Here is an 18359-nt window from a genome sequence, read left to right on the forward strand (position 1 = left end):
ATGTGGTAGGGTGACCTAGAAATTGAGTCTGGCTGTGCCCAGTTCTCTTTACTTCAGTGGTACAAATTCTTCTAACTGAGCCAGGCATGTTTGCATTTTTTATGTTGTATGTTTGTTACACAAACAATATTAAGTTGCAAAACCAATTTATTAAAAAAGAAAATTCATTCTTGTCCTGCGTAGTAGGCATCATATTCTGGGTTGTCTCCTGAGGCTGGCAGCTCTCAGAAGGCTGTGCAATAAGGAACCTTCAGGCCAGATAAGTCCATAGGAATCCAGAGACACAGTTGGAATACTTGTGAGAAATCAGGAAGGCTTACAATTTCAGTTGGCATGATTTGGAAGGTGAGGGTGTTCCAGTAACTGAAATGTATTCATATAAACAGAACAGCTACATTCCAGTTTTCTCCTTGATGTCTTTCTTAACACTTTAGAATATTGGAACTAGATATAATAATGTCTTAATTTTTCTTTAAAAGGCTGAAGATAAAAAAGCAGTGCTACCTCCAGGGCTTGCAGCAGCAGGGAAGGCTGAGCCTTGTGATGAAGATGACCTTCAGGCTGCTGAAGAGGTGAGCCCCAGACACAGCAGGCATGGGAGTTAATACCCTGGGGGAGAGAGCAGCAATTTTCACTGCCCAGTCTTTCTCCAAAAGAAGGAAAATTTCCATGGTTAATTGAAGTGAAAGTTGCTTCCCACAGGAGAATACAGAGCTTGAAATTGATCCACAAAATTAATGCTTTTTGATGTTTAACAACCCAGAACCTCTTTATTATTTCTTGAATCTGAGCATTTTTAAAAAGGTTGATTTTTGGTTGACAGTGGGAGCGGAATAGTCTGAGTGAAAGTTTACTGTTACAAGAAATTTTCCTCACATTTGGTAACTTTATCCACCTCTTCTTTTCACTGACTTAGGGCCCTGTTGCCTGTTTTAAAATACACATTTTATGATACTAATTTTATGTATGTGTCCCTGGCAGAAAGATAACAAAATGATAGAAGTTAAATTGTTATGTATAATTCTTCATATTTTGCTGTAGCTTCGCATTAAAACTCTGATGACTGGAATGGCTGCAATGGCAACAGAAGAGGTCAGTAGCATTTAAAACTGATACAGCTTTCTTTAAATTATGGCTCATTGTGGTAATTATTCTTAAAATCAGGCTGCTGATTCAGGTCTGAAGTCATGGAATGACTGTGTTTAAATTTTCATAAGGAGAGTGCATAGAAAATGGTTGAATTAGGAAGACAGTAAATTTTCCAAGGGTAATTAGTTCATCATTTGCCTTGAAATGATAATGACAATATAAATAAATGCCTATTTCAAATGGTTTCTACAAGAATTTCAGGGGAAAGACATCACTCTGCAGCTGTCCAGGATGCACTATCTTACTTTATTCATCTTGTGGAATTATTCAGAGGATTACTGGGGAGAGTGCTGGAAAACTGTGCCTTTCAAGGTTCTTTTCAAAGCACTTATAAATACAACATTAGTCTAAGACACAGAAAATACTGGATATGCATCTTCTTTTCTTAATTCATTGTTTTCAGTGATATAGTGGAACTTGTAGTCTGTTCTTTGATTTCTGGGTGAAAGGACTGGAAATAATTTCAGCTGTTAAACATTGTTTCTGTTTATGCTGGAGTCATGAAAAAAAAGGTAATAATTAGTCTAGTCTCAGAGTTGACTGACATGCTTTCTACTGAAATCCATTGGAGAATCCAGTTCTGTTTGGAAACTGGTTTTATACATGCATGCAGTTTAAAGGTGAATTCTTGCACGTGCCTGCATGCTTAGAGGTGTGTTAAGCAAAGCAAAATTCAGTATAAAGAATAAAAATTAAGTTTCTGAAATAAGAATAAAAATTTGCTAAAAAGATTTAAGTGAGAAATTTCTGTCAGCAAAATTATGTTTGGAGGGTGGAATGTTTCCTGGACTTTTCTTATGATTAGATATTTTTACTCATTTTGCAAATTTCTGTTTAACATTAGAACTTATTGGAAATTATCATGTAAAAGTACAGGCAGTTCCAAAGCTCCAAGCATTTTCTTGATACAATTGCAGGGCAAACTGACAGCAAGCACTGTTGGCCAGATTGTTGGACTTCAGTCAGATGAGATCAAGCAAATTGTGTCTGAATATGCTGAGAAGGTAAGTGTGTTACCTGAGTGGGTTTAACAATGTGGTGTTTGATAGCTTTTTAATTTAGGCTTTAAGCTGCCAACTTCACTGCCATGATTCTCTTGAAACACACTTTTTAATACATGCTGTGGGCAGCAGCACAGCCAGAGTACTTTAAAGAGACTTTAAACATACCCAGGCTTTTGATGTGATAGTACATGTCCCTGAATTGCATTTGTGACTAATTTGGGTTTCAGCACCTGCCTAATTCCTTTCATGGATGGAGAGAGGCCTGAGTTGTATCTATGCAAACCAGCAGCCTAAATTCTTGATATGCTTTAAAATGTTCAGTGTTAAGCACAGAAATACAGCTCTGTGGGCCAGCTCAGAGAAAAGTCTAGGCCTCCTGCACTCAGATTTCCAGATGTTTGCACTGGACTCCAGTCCTCAGTCATGCCCTGGATCTCAAGTTTTGAATCTCATCTCATCAAACCCAAACCTTTGTTGCTTTGAGAAGTCAAAGCAGTTAAATGTGTGTGTTTGCTCCAGTTACTGTGTTCAGCTGTGATTGTTTTTTCCAGTAATGTGAGAAGAAAATCTGGCTCTTCAAGCAATTAATGCATCCAATACATCACTGCCAGATATGAGTTATAGGTCGCTCTTACTTGTCCAATAGTCTTCTCATATTTCTTCCTTTTTGTTGACACATTTGAGATATGGAGCTTTCCCATTTTGGAGATAAACCCTATAGCTCAACAGCAAATTCTTGGCCTTTCTTTATTATAAAAGATTGGAAGAACAGAAGCCCAAGAGTCATATTTCAATGTTACATTTCTTCTGTTCTGAGGGAAGGGAGCAGGACCTTGACTGTTATAGTAGAGCAATGATTAATACTCTAAAAAGTAAGAACTGATTCAAGTCAAACCAAAAATAGATCACTTTTCAAATCTATGGGATGTGATTAAAAAATAGAATTTCTGTGCACGTATGCATGCACCAGGAGAAGAATTAAGGATGTTATCAAAGAGTTTATTGAAGCATCAGCAATGTTTGGATACAATTCTAATAGTCTTAGCCCCTGCTAACTGTACATAGCCTGAGAAACACAGCAGTGCTTAATTTTTTACCAGAGTTTTGTCTCACCACAAGCCCAGTAAAGATACCTGACAAGCCAAATTCTAGGTCTGATGGTGCCATGGGCCAGGACCTTTCTTATACGAGGCATTTTTGCAGAAGATCAATGCTTAGAATTTCTGCATTTGCCCCTCCATTCTGCCATGTTAACCTGCTGAGTGATGAACTGGAGGAAGGATTGTAGTGTCATTCCTCACCTTCTGAAAATACTGGCAGAAAATTATTAATGAGCAGCAAATTGATCATCTTTAAACAGTCAGAGACATTAGTGATGGTTCTTTTCCATTTTCAAAAAGCAAGCTGTAAAGTTCACTTCTTGAAATAAGATCCACTTTTTTTTAATGGCAAAGCTGCACTACATGGATTTTTACTATTTCTGCAAACATCAGTCTCAGAGTAGTTTAGCTCATGTTTGTTTCACTTGCATTTCCATTTTTCTCCATTTGTATCTTATGCATGTGAGAGGCTAAATGTGGTGGTGAGAAGGATAAGGTTTTGGAATGCATTACATGATGAAGGAATGTGATTTGACTAAATAATGAGAGGAATTAAGTAAGACTGAGTATGTATTTGTTGAGTAGTTCAGGGTCTCAGGTGTTGCTTAGAGGCATTTCTTTCTTTCCTAACACAAAAGCAAAGAAAGCCTCTGAATTGTTGGGTTAAGCCATCAGAATTGGTCTTTTCTTGCTGTGGATGTAAAAACAGAACAGATCATTAAGCTGCTCTTCAATATGAATTACATAGAAAACGGAGAGGAGGAAGACAGGCTTTGCCTCTTATTTTCATTTAAAATTAAGCTGCTTACCCATCTGCCTGGAGTGGAACCAGGAGCAAATATGAGTGAAGAGTATATCACATTTCTTGTAGCATTTTAGCTGATTATGCATTGTAGCAGTTGTCAACATTGGGTAATTATTCAAAAAGCACTTAGTATTGAAGTCTTTGACAGACTATAAATTAGCACTTGAGGTACTTGAAAATTAACTGGTTTTCTAGTGAAATATTGGAAAATGGATTAAGTGAAAAAAAGAAGTCTGAGTGCATGAAGCAAATTAGGAAAACAGATGGATGTAAGTATCAAAGTGAAGACTTTCAAAAGGTACAAATAATTTTTAGGCAAATAATCCCTTAGAGATCAAGATATCAATGCTTTTTAATGATTCTTTTGTCTACTGCAAATATACAATTTCTATTCTAAATGTTATTTTTATAAAGAATGTTTCTGTCAGCTTTGCTTTCACAATTCAGAGAGAAGAGGAGGCTGGATCCAGATTGCTGTCTCTGTTATGCATTTATGAGACACTCCTGGCAATGCATGCTGGATGGAGTAGTTCTCAAAGGCTGGTGTCAGCAGTGCACATGCACACACAAAAAAACCCCAGAGTGGTAAATGCATCTACCACACTGAGTATGTCATTGTCATTCAGCATGGAGATGCAGCCAAGCCTCTATTTCAGAATACACTCTTGTTCAAGGCTTCTGAAAATTCTGGAGCTACTTGTTGGGGTGTGGAACATCTCTGATTGAACAAGTTCAGTGAATACCACAGCTTAAGGGGTTTTTTAATATGCTTGTATTTTTTTCCATTGAAGAACTCTACCAGGTTTAACCATAATGCTGATGCAAAAAAAAAAAGAAAAATCTATCTTCTAGTACACTGTAGTATTTTCCACCTGTCCCAGGGCAACTGACTTTTTTAGCTTACTTTACTTGCAAATTCTAGAATATAATTCAGTTGCTCAGCTGCTTGCTTATTTTGACGTGAGGTACATCAGTCAGTCATTCTTTTGGATAGACACAGTTCTTGATAAGGAATATCATAGGTGTGTCCCACCTTGGTATTTCCTGAGCTTCTGAAGAAGCAGAAAACAGTGCTGTGAGGTCCAAAAGGCTGTTGTTATTGTTTTTCAGCAATCTGAGCTTTCTGCTGAGGAGAGACCAGAAAGGCTTGGAGCTGCCCAGCAACACAGAAGGAAGGTGGCATCTCTCAACAAGCAGATCTTGCAGAAAACCAAACTCCTCGAAGAGGTAAGTATTGTGTATGTAGTAAAGAAGAAAACATTGATAAAAGTGGTTGATCACAAAGTTTTTGCCATCCAGAAAATACCTGCAAGGTATCTTCTGCACCAGCAATTTGTCATGCTGAACACTCATTTCTCTGCTTGCATTGCCCTTGGATTGTGAGAGCAGGTTGTATTCCAGGGGGCAGTTAGCTCAGCCTTAATTTTGGGGAGGACCATGATTTTGCCATTTTAACAGTTGAGGGCCCTTTAATTCTGTGCAGCTTGTTTTCAGTACATAACAATCTCAGTGCTGTTTTTATATGGGGAAAAAATGTACTGACAGCTGTAAGCCAAATATAATCCTTTAATCACTTTACTAAAGTAAGAATTTCCTGGCTGAATTTCATTTACCACTTGCCAAAAGCAGCTTTTGAAATCAGTGACAGTCAAGAACCCTGTCTTTTAAGAAATATTTATGGAGTTCTGGCTTCAATACTGCAGTAAGTTTTGGCAAGATTTCTCAAAACTAACAATTCATGTCAGATTTCATGAGATGTGGACTGCAGACTTAAATTTTTTTAGTCAGAATAAAATTTGTTGGTCAACTATTGGTAAAAAACTATGAAAAACAATGAAAAAGCTTTATTTTTATACATTTGGAAAGGGAAGAGTGGAGCATGAAGTCACAGCTCTGTGTTGTGAACAGCACACTAAAATAGCATGAAAGGAAGTGGAACTGAGCTACATGTGCATTTTTTATTTGCTCACTTTTGCTCCACTTTTGTAAACCATGTCTTATTTTTGTTGTTACTATTTGCAATGTTATCTTAAATCATAGGGAATTTAAAGAAGGATGTTCTTCTAAAATTAGCTTCTGTAAATTAATTGAGAAGTGAAATACCTAATATTTTTTTGTTTGTAATACATATTTTTCTAACTGCCTTATTAGACTTTCCATAGTTACACAGAAGAGAACCATAAAGCAGCTTGGTTATTTGGTGTGGCAATGCCTGTGGTTTGGTGCCATGGTGCTTCTGTGCAAGTCTTGAATTGCCCTGACTTATTTGGAGAAGTATAAAATGGGACTCTTTCTTAGCTTGGTGTGAAACTAGGCCAGTACAGCCAGGCTAGAAAAGTTTGAGCAGTTTAGCAGAGTTTCTGTCCAATTCTATTGGCCTGTAATTTGGGAAAGCTCTTGTTTATTCTGGGACTTTATGGACCTAAAGGATCAGGTGGTAAATGTTTGCTATTAGTAATTAAATATTCAGTCAGAATTCTTGCAATCAGTTGCAAGAGTAGCTGACAAGAAAAGACAGTGTTTGTTATGCTTGGCCTGCTGTTTGACAGACAACCATTATGAACAGCTCAAATATTCTCTGTTCTCCATTACAGGTGTAATTAGTGTGAATATAAAATCCAACTCTTTTTTTTTCTCTTTTGTAACAGTTGCAGGCTAAATGTGCTGATCTGCAGGCAAAATGTACCAAAGCAAAAGAGACATTAACAGAGGTAATCTTTGGTTTTTTTCTGTGCTGTTTGTAGCTGAAACTTTTTTGAAGGGAATTCTGTTTGTGAAGGGATGTATTAAACACTGAAGGTGTTTGCCAGCTTAACTCACTGATCTCATGGTGGGGGAAAGTCAATTTATTATTAATCAGTTTAGTATCAATTTATTATTAATTGTAACCCTTAGGTTAAGAGTTACAGTGAAAAGCTGGACAAGGAATTGGCAGCCTTAGAAACAATAGAATCCCAAGCAGATTCTAGGTAAGTTTCTTCCTTTGTTATCTTTGAAATTGTGAAAAATAATGGTTTTTAAATGAATCATTCAATGATTCTTGGTTTGTCAACCTTAACAAATAACTAAAATTTAAAAATTAAATTATTCTCCAGCTTGCTTTCCAGAGACAGGGTAACATTTCAATACGATTCAGTCAGAATGAAAAGTGTCAGTCTGTAGTTCAAAATAATTGTAGGTGTTTAAAGCAGAAGAACCCTAGACACATCTGACAAGTAGATGAGGCCTTCTTGATTTATTTTGTTCATGTTTGAAGCCTTCATCTCACATAAATTAAATGGAAGTCTCTCAAAACTTTCACAGTAATGAGGTTAAAACATAACAAAGCCATCAGAATATTCAGTGTAAGATTCCATCTTTATTTTGACCTTGGTATATCAGTGCTGATATTTTGGGGTTTAATTTACCCAGGTTTTATTGTAAATTTATTTAGAACTAAGCTTGTTTTAATATATGTTAATTCTCAATCTGTTTAAATTAGAAACTAAAAATCTAACATAGTTTACTGGATCTTCAAATTTAGCATATTACAGAGTCTGAGAGCACTGGTGGCTATGAATGAAAACCTAAAGAGCCAGGAGCAAGAGTTCAAAGCACATTGTAGGGTAAGTTCCAGTGTCTCCTAGAAGGATTCATTTAAAACTTGGTAAATAAGCACTTTCCTGGTGTGTTGTTGTGCTGTGTGTCCATGTCTGTCATCTGTCTCACACCCCCAGGTACTGCTAACTCCAGGTTTAAATTGAATATTAGCACCCCTGGAGCAAGGAAGAGTGAGGAAGGATCTGAGCTGGTGTGGCCTTCCTTAATACCCTTAAGCAGGGAATGCTGTTTAATCTTCCAAATTTGAATACTATGTGTGTGGTCAGCTCTGACATTTTGTTAGAAGTTGTGTTCAAGATCCTTCCCTCACTTCTCTTAAGAGAAGAGGTCTCAGTTAAAAAAAAAATCAACTTTTGTTTGTTTAAAGGAAGAAATGGAGAGACTGCAACAAAATATTGAGACTCTGAAAGCCGAAGCAGCGGAAGATGGGGAGGAACAGGTAATAGCAAAAGCCTAAGTTCTTATTTTCAAATTGCATTTGGGAATGTTTGTTTAAGTCTTTCTGACTTCTGGAACATTCTTGTAAGCCTTAAAGTATCTGCTGGAATATTTAAAAAGCTCTGTAAAGCCACAGTTCAGGCTAATAATCCTAGAAATACAGGAGTCTGCAAACAGCAACAGCATTATCTGTTCTTTTCACAGAATCCATGCCTTTGGAGATGCTTTTGTGCCTTTTACTTCTTTCTTTGTAGTAGCAGAGAAGAATCTCGGTGTTGTGCTAAAAGCTGTGCATATCTCTGACAGAAACATGTCCTCCTTAGAAAGAATGTCTGGTTTGGTTGTTTTTTTCTTAGAAGTGGGGTTATCTGAAGGATGAAAGCATGAGCTTTCAGTGGCTCAGTGCACTGCATGCAGTGAGCAGCTGTCAGAAGTTAGACTTGAACACAAGTGCATCCAGACTGATGGCAATGAATAATGAATGAACAGAAAAGTAAAAGCTTCAATGACTTTATTTTCAGTGGGTAAACATTTGATGCATTCATACCTCTGGAACAAGGCAGATTACAGCTTCCATGATGCTGCTGTCCTCCTCAACACAGCATGAAAAAAATTAAAGTGCAAACCAAAATCTTAAATTTTTTAGCAAGAAAAAAAAGTATCTAACATAGTTTACTGGATCTTCAAATTTAGAAGCCCACACTGCAGGAAGTTAACACATGTCAGAGGCTTTATGTTCTGTTCAGGTGCCTTGTTTATTCTTAATCCCACCACTGAATCAAAGTATAAACACTCAGACTAAGGGGTACTGACAATCTTTGAATTTGTATCTTCATTTAAAGTGTGACTGTTGTAAAGCAGTGCAAAAGATATTGATAACTCTTAAAAACTCAAACATCAAAAGTTAAAAACCATCTAAATGTCCTTGTTTAGAGTAAATTATGTCAGGCTTTTAATACAGATAACAAATTATCATTTAAAAAAACCCCAAACAACAAATGGTGGTGTTATTGTGGGAGCCAAAGATAGGCAAAACCAGAAAACAAACCAAATCTGCCCATTTTTGCACTGCAGCTCTCGTATGCTACTGTAATACACAATTGTTTTGGGTTCTCAACTTCCAGGAGCCAAATAAGATTATAGAACAGCAGTACAAAGCTGAGAAAGAGAAACTTCAAAAGATCCGCCTGCTACTGGTGAGTTACTCTTTGTGTCATTACTTGTGCAAAATTGCTGATGTTTGTCTTATCTTGGAACTTCTAATACTTTGTCCTGTTGTTCTAATTATAACAAGTGTTTCTGTCACAAATCAATTGCAAAAAAAATGATCCTCAGCCAAAGCTTTTTTTGTTTTTAAAATCAATTATTTAATAACAAAGTATTGCGGGGGGGGGCTTCATCCATTTTAAGAAGAGAACAAGAAGAGGCTTTGTTTTCTCCCCTCCTAACTTTCTATTCAGGCACGAAGAAACAGAGAAATAGCCATTTTACAACGCAAGATTGATGAAGTACCCAGCCGAGCTGAGCTCACACAGTATCAGAAGAGATTTATTGAACTTTACAGTCAGGGTATGTATATCAAGCAGGACCATCCTGCTGAAGGCTAAAGCCCTGAAACAAGGGCAGTTGCATTTTAAACATATGGCATGTAACAACAGCACCTGCTAATTTGGTGGTATTTTAAAGGTTTTTGGTATTCATGTTACACATCGTATTTTTGAGGTTTTATAAGCTGGGCTTTAAGAATACTCCTGAGGGTGAAACTCAATGCACAAGACCTCTGGAATGAATTTTATCTGCAGCAGGTTCTGTCATTTAGGTTAATAGCCAGTATGTTCTGAAAGTCCTTAATTCACCATTTACAAATGAGGTTGCTGTAAGTTTGAATCGTGTTTAATTAATTTGCCTTACCATTAGATTGCTTTATTGTTTCCACTGACATGACATAACTGGTTCTGAACCAAACTATGTCAAGAACTACCAAGTAAAAACAGGTTCTTGAGGGGATTGATTTCTTTCATTTTTAATTAACACAATCCTGCTATATCTTGGTAGAAGCAGAATACAATTTGTCTTTAACTGTTATGATCAGAAATTGTAAAATTGGAAAAGGTGCAAATGGAATAAAATTTGACAGTTGTTCCACTAAACTGATAACAGACCAGTATGCTTACTGGTGTATATTTAACTAACTTGTGTGTTAGCATAAGAAAACCTAGCTAATGATTCAGAGGTATTCTGCATTTATTAAATAAATGTGTGAAGCAAGTTCTGGAAGAATGAGCTGTTCCAAACTGGTTATCTGAGTGGGATCCAAATCCCCTGCCCTGGTGAGGCATCTCCAGTGGCACACTTCTGTGCTGTCCTCCACATGTATTATCTAAATACAAGGAATAGATGTGAGTACAAGTCCAGTGCTTCTTCCTCCCTCTGCTGTGCCATGCAGTTTATTTAATCAAGTCCAGCTATGAAGAGCTTTGTTGTTTTTCCTTAAATTTTCTGCACATTCTCTGTCGTGTCTAATTCTCTGTCATGTCTGGTCAGAGCTACGTGCTCAAAAGATGGAGCTTCCTTTATATCTGAAGTACAGAGAGATTAGCATCAGAGAGACTTGGGCACTTTGGGTGTAGATTTAAGATGCTTTGAATTTTATGGGACTTTGTTTTCTAAAGTACAAAGTGTGAGTAGTATCTCAGGATAACACACTGCTCAGTCGTTGTTGGGAACCTGCATTATGCAGGCTAAGCTTCTAGAGAAATGAGTTGGTAATCTCTAGCCAGTTTTTCTGTGAATTGTTGTATTTTTAGAGGCATTTAGAGGCTTTTCCCTTAGCCAGATTCAGGTGGCCTTCAGTTGCCAAAATGTGTTTTTTAAACTTTTCTTCAAGGAGTTAGACAGGACAATCTTCAGCACTAACCTCAAACCTTAGTGATTTTGTGATTTTTGTACCAGAATCCTTTTCAGTTATATTCAGAGTTTTGGTTTTGACCTAACTGAGCCTCTTCCATTGAAAATGTTTAAGAGAATCAATGAGCCAATTGGTTCCCTCTTCCTCTCCCCCCTTTGTTTTACTCTGCTTGGGTTCTGGTGTGTGCCCATAAGGCTCCAAAAGTTGGCACAACTTTCCAACGCAGATGAAATCTTGAAAGGCTTTCTGAGTTGTTTTGTGGAATCCACTCATGAAAGACTTGTGACTACCAGAGCTGCTGGAAGAGCAGGAGTTGCATGAAGGAAATGGTTTGGGAAAGGCCTCTTTCATTTGGCAGCAGTTCTGCAAATCCCAGACTAATGAGTAACATTTCATCAAGGTTTATAATTTTTAACCCATACATTTTTTCCAGCTTGTGGTTTCTAGCCAGAATTACTTTTGCTGCCTGTTGAACTCTTTCCTTGGGAGTCACAAATATATTGGATTTCCTTAGGCATTGAAGAACTAAAGATTAGAGTAAGACTCAGCAGATTTGAGTACCATCTTGTGAGCCCAAAGGGAAGGCATGTCTGAACCTTGCCTTCCCAGCTGAGCTCTGACCAACACATCTGCTGTAACCACCTAAACCAGAAAGTATTACTTAATTCTATCACCACACATAGTATAAAGAAGATAAAAATAATTTAAAACAGCAAAAGCTTTGTTGGGCATCTTTGCACATGTGTAGCTTGACATTTATGGTCTAATGCACTTTTTTTCCCCACAGTACTACCAAGATTATCTGCTCTTCCCTGTCCCTGCTGAGCCTGTGCCCCTCCAACAAGCCAGGCAAGGCCACTGTGAGCAGCACAGCTGCCTGGGTGGTGTCAGGGTACAGCACAAACAGGCAGCTGATGGTGCCAACATGGGCTGCCAGAAAGGGCTGTCAGCAGTTGGGGCTTAATTTAGACACTGAGCTGTGTTGTTCTTACAAGAGATGATAGCTGGAACCCTGCTGAGAGAAACTCTGGGAGGATGTTCCCTCTGCATGTACATTAGTGACTGTGTTCCATTCTTGATAGTGGAAAATATGTTATAGAAAGCCTACAGAGTATTTTTACAGATTCCATTTTACCTCATATTCTTTTATTATTCTACCCCCTTTTTTTTTTGTTTGCAGTCTCAGCAACTCACAAAGAAACGAAGCAGTTTTTTACTCTTTATAATACACTGGATGATAAGAAAGTATATTTGGAAAAGGAGGTAAGAAAATGTTATTACTGTTTTCCCAGTATTCAGTCTGTGGGGAAAGAAATAAAAAGTTTTTGCTTGGCTTTCTCCATATTCAGTCCTGTTAGAGCAGACTTACTGGTCTTTGTAAACAAAAATGGAACAACAGATTCATAAGAATATTTGTAATCTTGGAGGGGCAATGGTCTGTGTTGTACAAGAATTGCTGTTAGTACAGTATGTTTAAACTCACTGTGCTTTTGAAACCTGAGTAACATTTGATCAGCAAATGTAATCATAGCACCAAAATCAAGGTTTTGGCGAGTAAATATTGTCTAATGGTGTATAAAACATGTCTTTGCAATCTGTGCTTCACAAAGATTTCTGGAATACACCTGGACTTTGTCTTGTTCCTGGGTTTTGGGGAGATTTTTTCCCCTTTTTCCTCCCCAAACCAGCCCTTTTGTAAAACACACTGAGCATCATTGCTTTAAAACAACAACAGTAAGAATTGTTGTACAGTTGAATTTTGGCTATGAGGGTTTTAGTTTTGACATAAAAGGTCTCTGGCTCATATTTAATCCTATTTTGAGAAAGATGTATTTTTTAAAAGGCTTTAAAAGTAATTTTTTTCATAATGTCTTTCAATTTTGGGGTGTGTATGCTGAATTCACTGTAGTGTAACACATCCACACTCTTCCTATGCCATGGTTGTGCAGCACTGCTGGGCAGGGCTACTTTTCCTGGCTTGAATATATATATGTATAAACTGTAATTATGTTCTCAAGCACAGGCTTAGTGGAAATATCTTGAGGCAGGGATGTGAACATGGCAAATATTGATGAGTAATGCAATATTTTCACTGCTGTAAATTACAGGAATTCTTAAGCACCTTGGCTGCTTGGGAGTCTGTTCAGAATTTGTTTGAATTTATCCAAGAGAAGGCCAGGAATACCTGCAGATTCTGCCATGCCTGCTTATTTTTATCTCATTCAGGTGGAGGATTTTTGATTTAGGAGATGAGTTCAGTTTTCTCTGGCAGTGGGGCAGGTGATTCTGTTTGCAGCCCTTGGGTTTGCTTAGTGCAAAACTCTTCAAGTACTCATCAAAAGGAGAAACTGCTTGGAAGGCTTAACCACAGGAGACTTGCAAGAGGTATTCAAAGCTGAGAGAAAGGATCACATTAATTTCCAGTTGCTGAATTTTAATGCTCTAGGCAGTATGTAAAAAACAGGAAAAAAATCAAAGGCAGTTACATAGGACGTATCCCATATAGTTTTATTAGTTGGAGGAATTCATACAAGCAGCAAAATATTCCTGGGAATAAATGTTTATTTTTGTCTTCATTGAATGCAATGTTACTGTCTTGTAAGAGAAGCCACACGTCTGAAATGCCATTCTGTACTTTTTATGAGTTCACCTTTTAGCACCCAGTAAAATACACATAAGCAAAGTGAGTAATGATGCCTGGCTGGCAGGGAATCTGTAAACCTCATCTGCACAATGAAAGCAGTGCAGGAATTCACCTGCTGCTCCTGCACTGCCTGGTGATTCTTCAGAGCCCTCTGTGAAATAGATTGTGTTGAGTGGTTCCCATCTGAAAAGCAAAAGTGGTTTTTTTTCCTGTTTATTTGTGATGTGCGTGTGCACATGTCAACAGTCGCTGTTGAACACTGGACCAGCATCTGCTTTTATGTCAAATTTCAACACATGTTGAACACGTGTGCAGGCCATTTTACTTTATTGCTTTAGTTTGGGAAGGCATCATGCTGGAAAACTCTCAGTGCTATAATTGAGTGCCAGTAAAATTTAAAATATCAGTTGTGGTCCAACACTTCTGCTTCTGTCATTCAACCATAGATTTTACTAAATCAAAAGGATTGTGGTTTATCTTCTGAAAGAAAGCTCATGGTGATTTTAGTACATCTGTCTGCTTTTGAGGGCATTATCTATATAGTAACTTTTTAAAAAATAAAATTAATCTTATTGTCTGTGAAAACTCATACCAGAGAAGACAAATGTGTATTTTCTTCTTTTTTTTCCAACTCACAGGTTAACTTACTGAATTCTATCCATGACAACTTCCACCAGTAAGTTATGGTTCTTTATCTTGTAATAGCTGCAAAGAGTGGTAGAATTGGTTGGACAAATAGGAGTGGGCACCAGTTATAGAGACTAAAAATTTCTTAGAAGATTTTATAGTCATAAACTGTTTTATAGAATAGTTTATTAACTCTGTTTAAGCCAGTTTGGGGAATCACGGACTTGGAATTATGTAACTTTTATAGCCAACATATGTTTTTAATATCTGATTCTTTAGATGTGGAAATTCAGTCATAATTTTCCTGGAGTTAATTTTAATCTTTTCCTCCTTTTAGTGGAGTTGTGGTTATTACATTATGTACAAAACATTAGACTGGGACATATTTCAGACATGTTTATTATAAACTACCTCTGTATTTGGAGATTTTGATATATTGTGGAGTCTGTGTAAAATTGTGGTTGCCTTGGAAGTTCATGGTCAAAAATCAGTGTGTGAATCAGCCAGTGTTTATTTTTCTCTAATGATTTCGAGGTCTAAAATGACTTCTAGGCTTTCCCTATTACAGTGTGAAATTGTACAACATTTGCTGTTCTCCTAGACCTCTAGTCACCTTCTTACTATTCACAACAGAGGCTTTTCTTAAAAAATAATGTTTTTATTTAGTTAGGAGCAGACTTGAGCTGACAGGGAGCACACCTGTGAGGGGCTCTGAGCTCTCTCTGTGCCTGTCTCTTTGGTAGCTGAAGAGCTGCACTGTCAGTGGTACCAGTGATTAAAAGAATGAATTTTTCCACGGAACACTAAGCAATGAGAACTTTGGACATGGGTAGATGTGCAAGACAGCAGCAGCTGAGATACAGTGTCCCACATCCCTGTCAGGTGTTCCATTTTCTTCTTTCCAGAGCCATGGCATCGTCCGGATCTCGGGAGCAGTTTTTGCGGCAGATGGAGCAGATTGTAGAAGGCATCAAACAGAATCGAATGAAGGTCTGACTCCCCTCACTTTCTTTGCTAAAACCTGGGAATTATCTCAGCAAAGCCTCTTGGATCTTTCTATGCACTATTATTATCCATTACATGAGGTGCAAATTAGGCAAACAACTAAAAAGGATTATTTCTTTTCACATTCATCAGAAACTTGTCACCACTAAATGTCAATGAATAGAGTATGACAGAGGTGTTGTAACACCTCTGTCCTGACAGGAATCTTATACCCCTCAACTTCATTACTGGCAATGTAGTGATTTAAATGCCTGAGATAACTGAATGCCACTGAAAGCAGTGAGAACTCTTCCATTTGGACTGTGTGGGTGCAGTCAGACCTGCACCTCAGGCACAGTTTCTCAGACTGTGGGAGCTGACTGAAGCTGCTTTCTGCTGCTGAAGAGGGTCAGCAGCACCTCAGAGTCTCAACCATCATGTGCCCTTTTCCCAACTGCACCTACAATGCCACTGGTACTGAGACTTCAGCATTAGGCTCTTAATTTTTAAGAGCTGACCTAAATGTTCATTGCATTTCAAGTATGAGCCAGGGGTATAATTTATGAAGTATCTGTCTCCCCTAGTGTGTTGCAGATAGCTGTTCCTTCTGCAGTGTGTCCATGTGTATCCCATACATATGATCTCTTACCCTTCCTGCATACCAACAGATGGAAAAGAAGAAGCAAGAAAACAAAATGAGAAGAGACCAGTTGAATGATGAATACTTAGAGCTTCTAGAGAAACAGAGGCTTTACTTCAAAACAGTGAAAGAATTTAAAGAGGTAAGAACCCTTTTGCTGTGTTCAACTGTCATGTTCTGTGACCTATTTTGATGTACTTGTGCATTAATATATGCACAAGATCTTGATATGATGCTTATCACACCATGTTCATGAGGTATCTTGGTCGTTTTCTCCATGTGAATCTTGGACTCTGAATTTGATTCTGGGAGTTCTTTCACTGCTAGATTGGCACCTCTCCATGTTACAGGGAGAGGTTATCAAGCAAGTGGTGTATTTAGGTTTTCAAGTGGAATCTCTTGAAGGTCTGTGAGCAGTTAGTTATTGGAGCAAAGAGGGGTGTGGAAATGTGTGTGAATGAGGAGGAAATGCAGGATCTTGGTCATTAATCTTCAGGAACCAGCCTTGTTGCCTAATGATTGTGAAAGCACTGTACAACACTTCATTGATTTAGCCTTTCCCAAGCTTCTGTTACTTGCTGTCTCCATGAGAATGAATGAATGAAAGGGAATGCTGCAGGCAAAATTGTCATCTGGCTTCATATGTTCAAGGAAAAACATCTTTGTGTAATTATTCCTGCTTTGTTCTGAGACAGTTCCTTCCTGCTTCAGACACTGTGCTCTGGCAGAATGACAGGGGCTGTTCAGCTACTCTGACATGCAGAATTTTACATCCTACTTGCAGAATTTAGGTAGATTTATTGTTAGGTTTTTTACCTATTTTTCTTCCATGTGAGCTGCTCAACTCTGCTACCCTTAAAAATAAAAAAGTCATGGTGTGGTACCGAACACGGGTACTTGTGTGAATATATTTCCTGACCAAGAGTTGTTCCCTGAGCACTGGCTCTTTTGCAAACTGTCCTGAGAAGTTCCAGATCACCTACAAGTAATCTCCATTTCAGATTTATTCTACTTACAAGTAAAAAGCTGAATTGCTTTAGCAAAAACTTCAGATGGGTGGTCAGGCAGTGTTCCTTCTGGCTTGCATATTATAAATTTAATTAATATTGCCATTGAAATAACATTATGGATGAATCAATATTATCTTCAACTCATCACTCACTCCAGGCTGCTTTGGATTGTGGAGATGTTTCAAAATGAAAGAAAGAGTTTGGTTCTGTTGATGTGGTGATACAGGTGGCAGAGTTAGCAGAAATTCTTCCTTACTTGTTTGCTCTCTGTTAACAGGAATGCCGTAAAAATGAAATGCTGCTGTCCAAGCTGAAAGCCAGTTCTTCCTGAAGAGCTCCAGCTGGGGAAATTTACAGAAGATTGTTCAGTCCATTGAATCTCTTTTGGGAGGTGACAGTTATAACTGCAATGTAGATGTATATATATATAGATATATATAAAAAAAATATATATACACACAGCTGTAAAAGTCTGGTTTTTCCAGTATGTGTTCAGTTTACATTCCCTCATCACATGGCTGTATTATTCATTATTGCCTCCCCAACACAGTAAAGAGTTAACACAGTACAGCAAAATAGAAATACTGTCTAATTTTATTTATTTGGGTTTGGGGTTTTTTTTTCCTACAGTAAGGACAGTGGGAATGTTTTCTTTATTTGGGTTTTAACACTGAATTAGGTGAAAATTTTGGAATAAGTTTACATTTACTGTGTAGTATGTCCACCACCCCACAGGATGAGCACTGCAGAATGCGGTAGTTTGTTAATTTTGGCCCAAAAAAACCCCACAGAATGAGATTCTTCAAACTCACTTTTCCAGCTAATAACTTCACATTATTTTAGTTTATACTGTAGCCATATATAGGATTCCAGAGGATAACAATTAATTTCTAATGGCTAAGAAAATGAAAACTTACCTTGGATAATTCCTGGTGTAAAATTATAGATCTATATTTTTATAAAGTCTAGCTGTTGTATAAATTTCTTTGAAATTTCATTTTTATATATAGAGAGTGTGCTTGTTAAATTAATAGCTCCAGGAAAAAAACACCTTAATACTAGGATCACCACGTTATCCCTGGCTGGGATGAAAATCAGAGCGTGTCACCTGTAATATAGGAAGATAAAGATTGAGACATTCTGCTCCAATGAACTGATGCTCACCTCTGAAGACAACAACCTACTTACCCTGCTGAAGATTTGCTCTTGAAAGTTCAGAAACTTTGTGGGACACTTTCTGAGACATTTTTATATCTGTATATACAGTATTTTATAATTCAAACAGTTGCTTTTTGTACTTAACTCCAGGATTTTGGACTGGCTTCTTAATGTACATGACATCTTCAGGAGAAGAAGACCCAAGTTCCTTTTTGCCACTGACACTGATGACAGCACTGTTCAATTACTGTCTATGGCAGCAGATATAAAATAAAGGATGTTTGGAATCCAG

General features: G+C 37.6%; 1 protein-coding gene across 1 annotated transcript in view; it reads left to right on the forward strand.

Annotated features, from left to right (window-relative positions):
- Nucleotides 1-18358, forward strand: part of CCDC93 (coiled-coil domain containing 93) — a 32050-nt gene extending 13692 nt beyond the window's left edge. Inside the window, exons 9-23 of the mRNA XM_030952331.1 lie at nucleotides 480-572; nucleotides 1042-1092; nucleotides 2067-2153; nucleotides 5169-5285; nucleotides 6707-6769; nucleotides 6954-7027; nucleotides 7582-7663; nucleotides 8026-8097; nucleotides 9221-9292; nucleotides 9557-9665; nucleotides 12185-12267; nucleotides 14287-14324; nucleotides 15181-15265; nucleotides 15928-16041; nucleotides 17187-18358. Of these exons, the coding sequence (XP_030808191.1) occupies nucleotides 480-572; nucleotides 1042-1092; nucleotides 2067-2153; nucleotides 5169-5285; nucleotides 6707-6769; nucleotides 6954-7027; nucleotides 7582-7663; nucleotides 8026-8097; nucleotides 9221-9292; nucleotides 9557-9665; nucleotides 12185-12267; nucleotides 14287-14324; nucleotides 15181-15265; nucleotides 15928-16041; nucleotides 17187-17240 (1194 nt within the window). The 3' untranslated portion in view covers nucleotides 17241-18358. The remainder of the gene's footprint in view (nucleotides 1-479; nucleotides 573-1041; nucleotides 1093-2066; nucleotides 2154-5168; nucleotides 5286-6706; nucleotides 6770-6953; nucleotides 7028-7581; nucleotides 7664-8025; nucleotides 8098-9220; nucleotides 9293-9556; nucleotides 9666-12184; nucleotides 12268-14286; nucleotides 14325-15180; nucleotides 15266-15927; nucleotides 16042-17186) is intronic.
- The last annotated feature ends 1 nt before the right edge of the window (nucleotide 18359 follows it).

Source organism: Camarhynchus parvulus, chromosome 7 (assembly GCF_901933205.1).
Source record: "Camarhynchus parvulus chromosome 7, STF_HiC, whole genome shotgun sequence".
Classification (NCBI taxonomy): domain Eukaryota; kingdom Metazoa; phylum Chordata; class Aves; order Passeriformes; family Thraupidae; genus Camarhynchus; species Camarhynchus parvulus.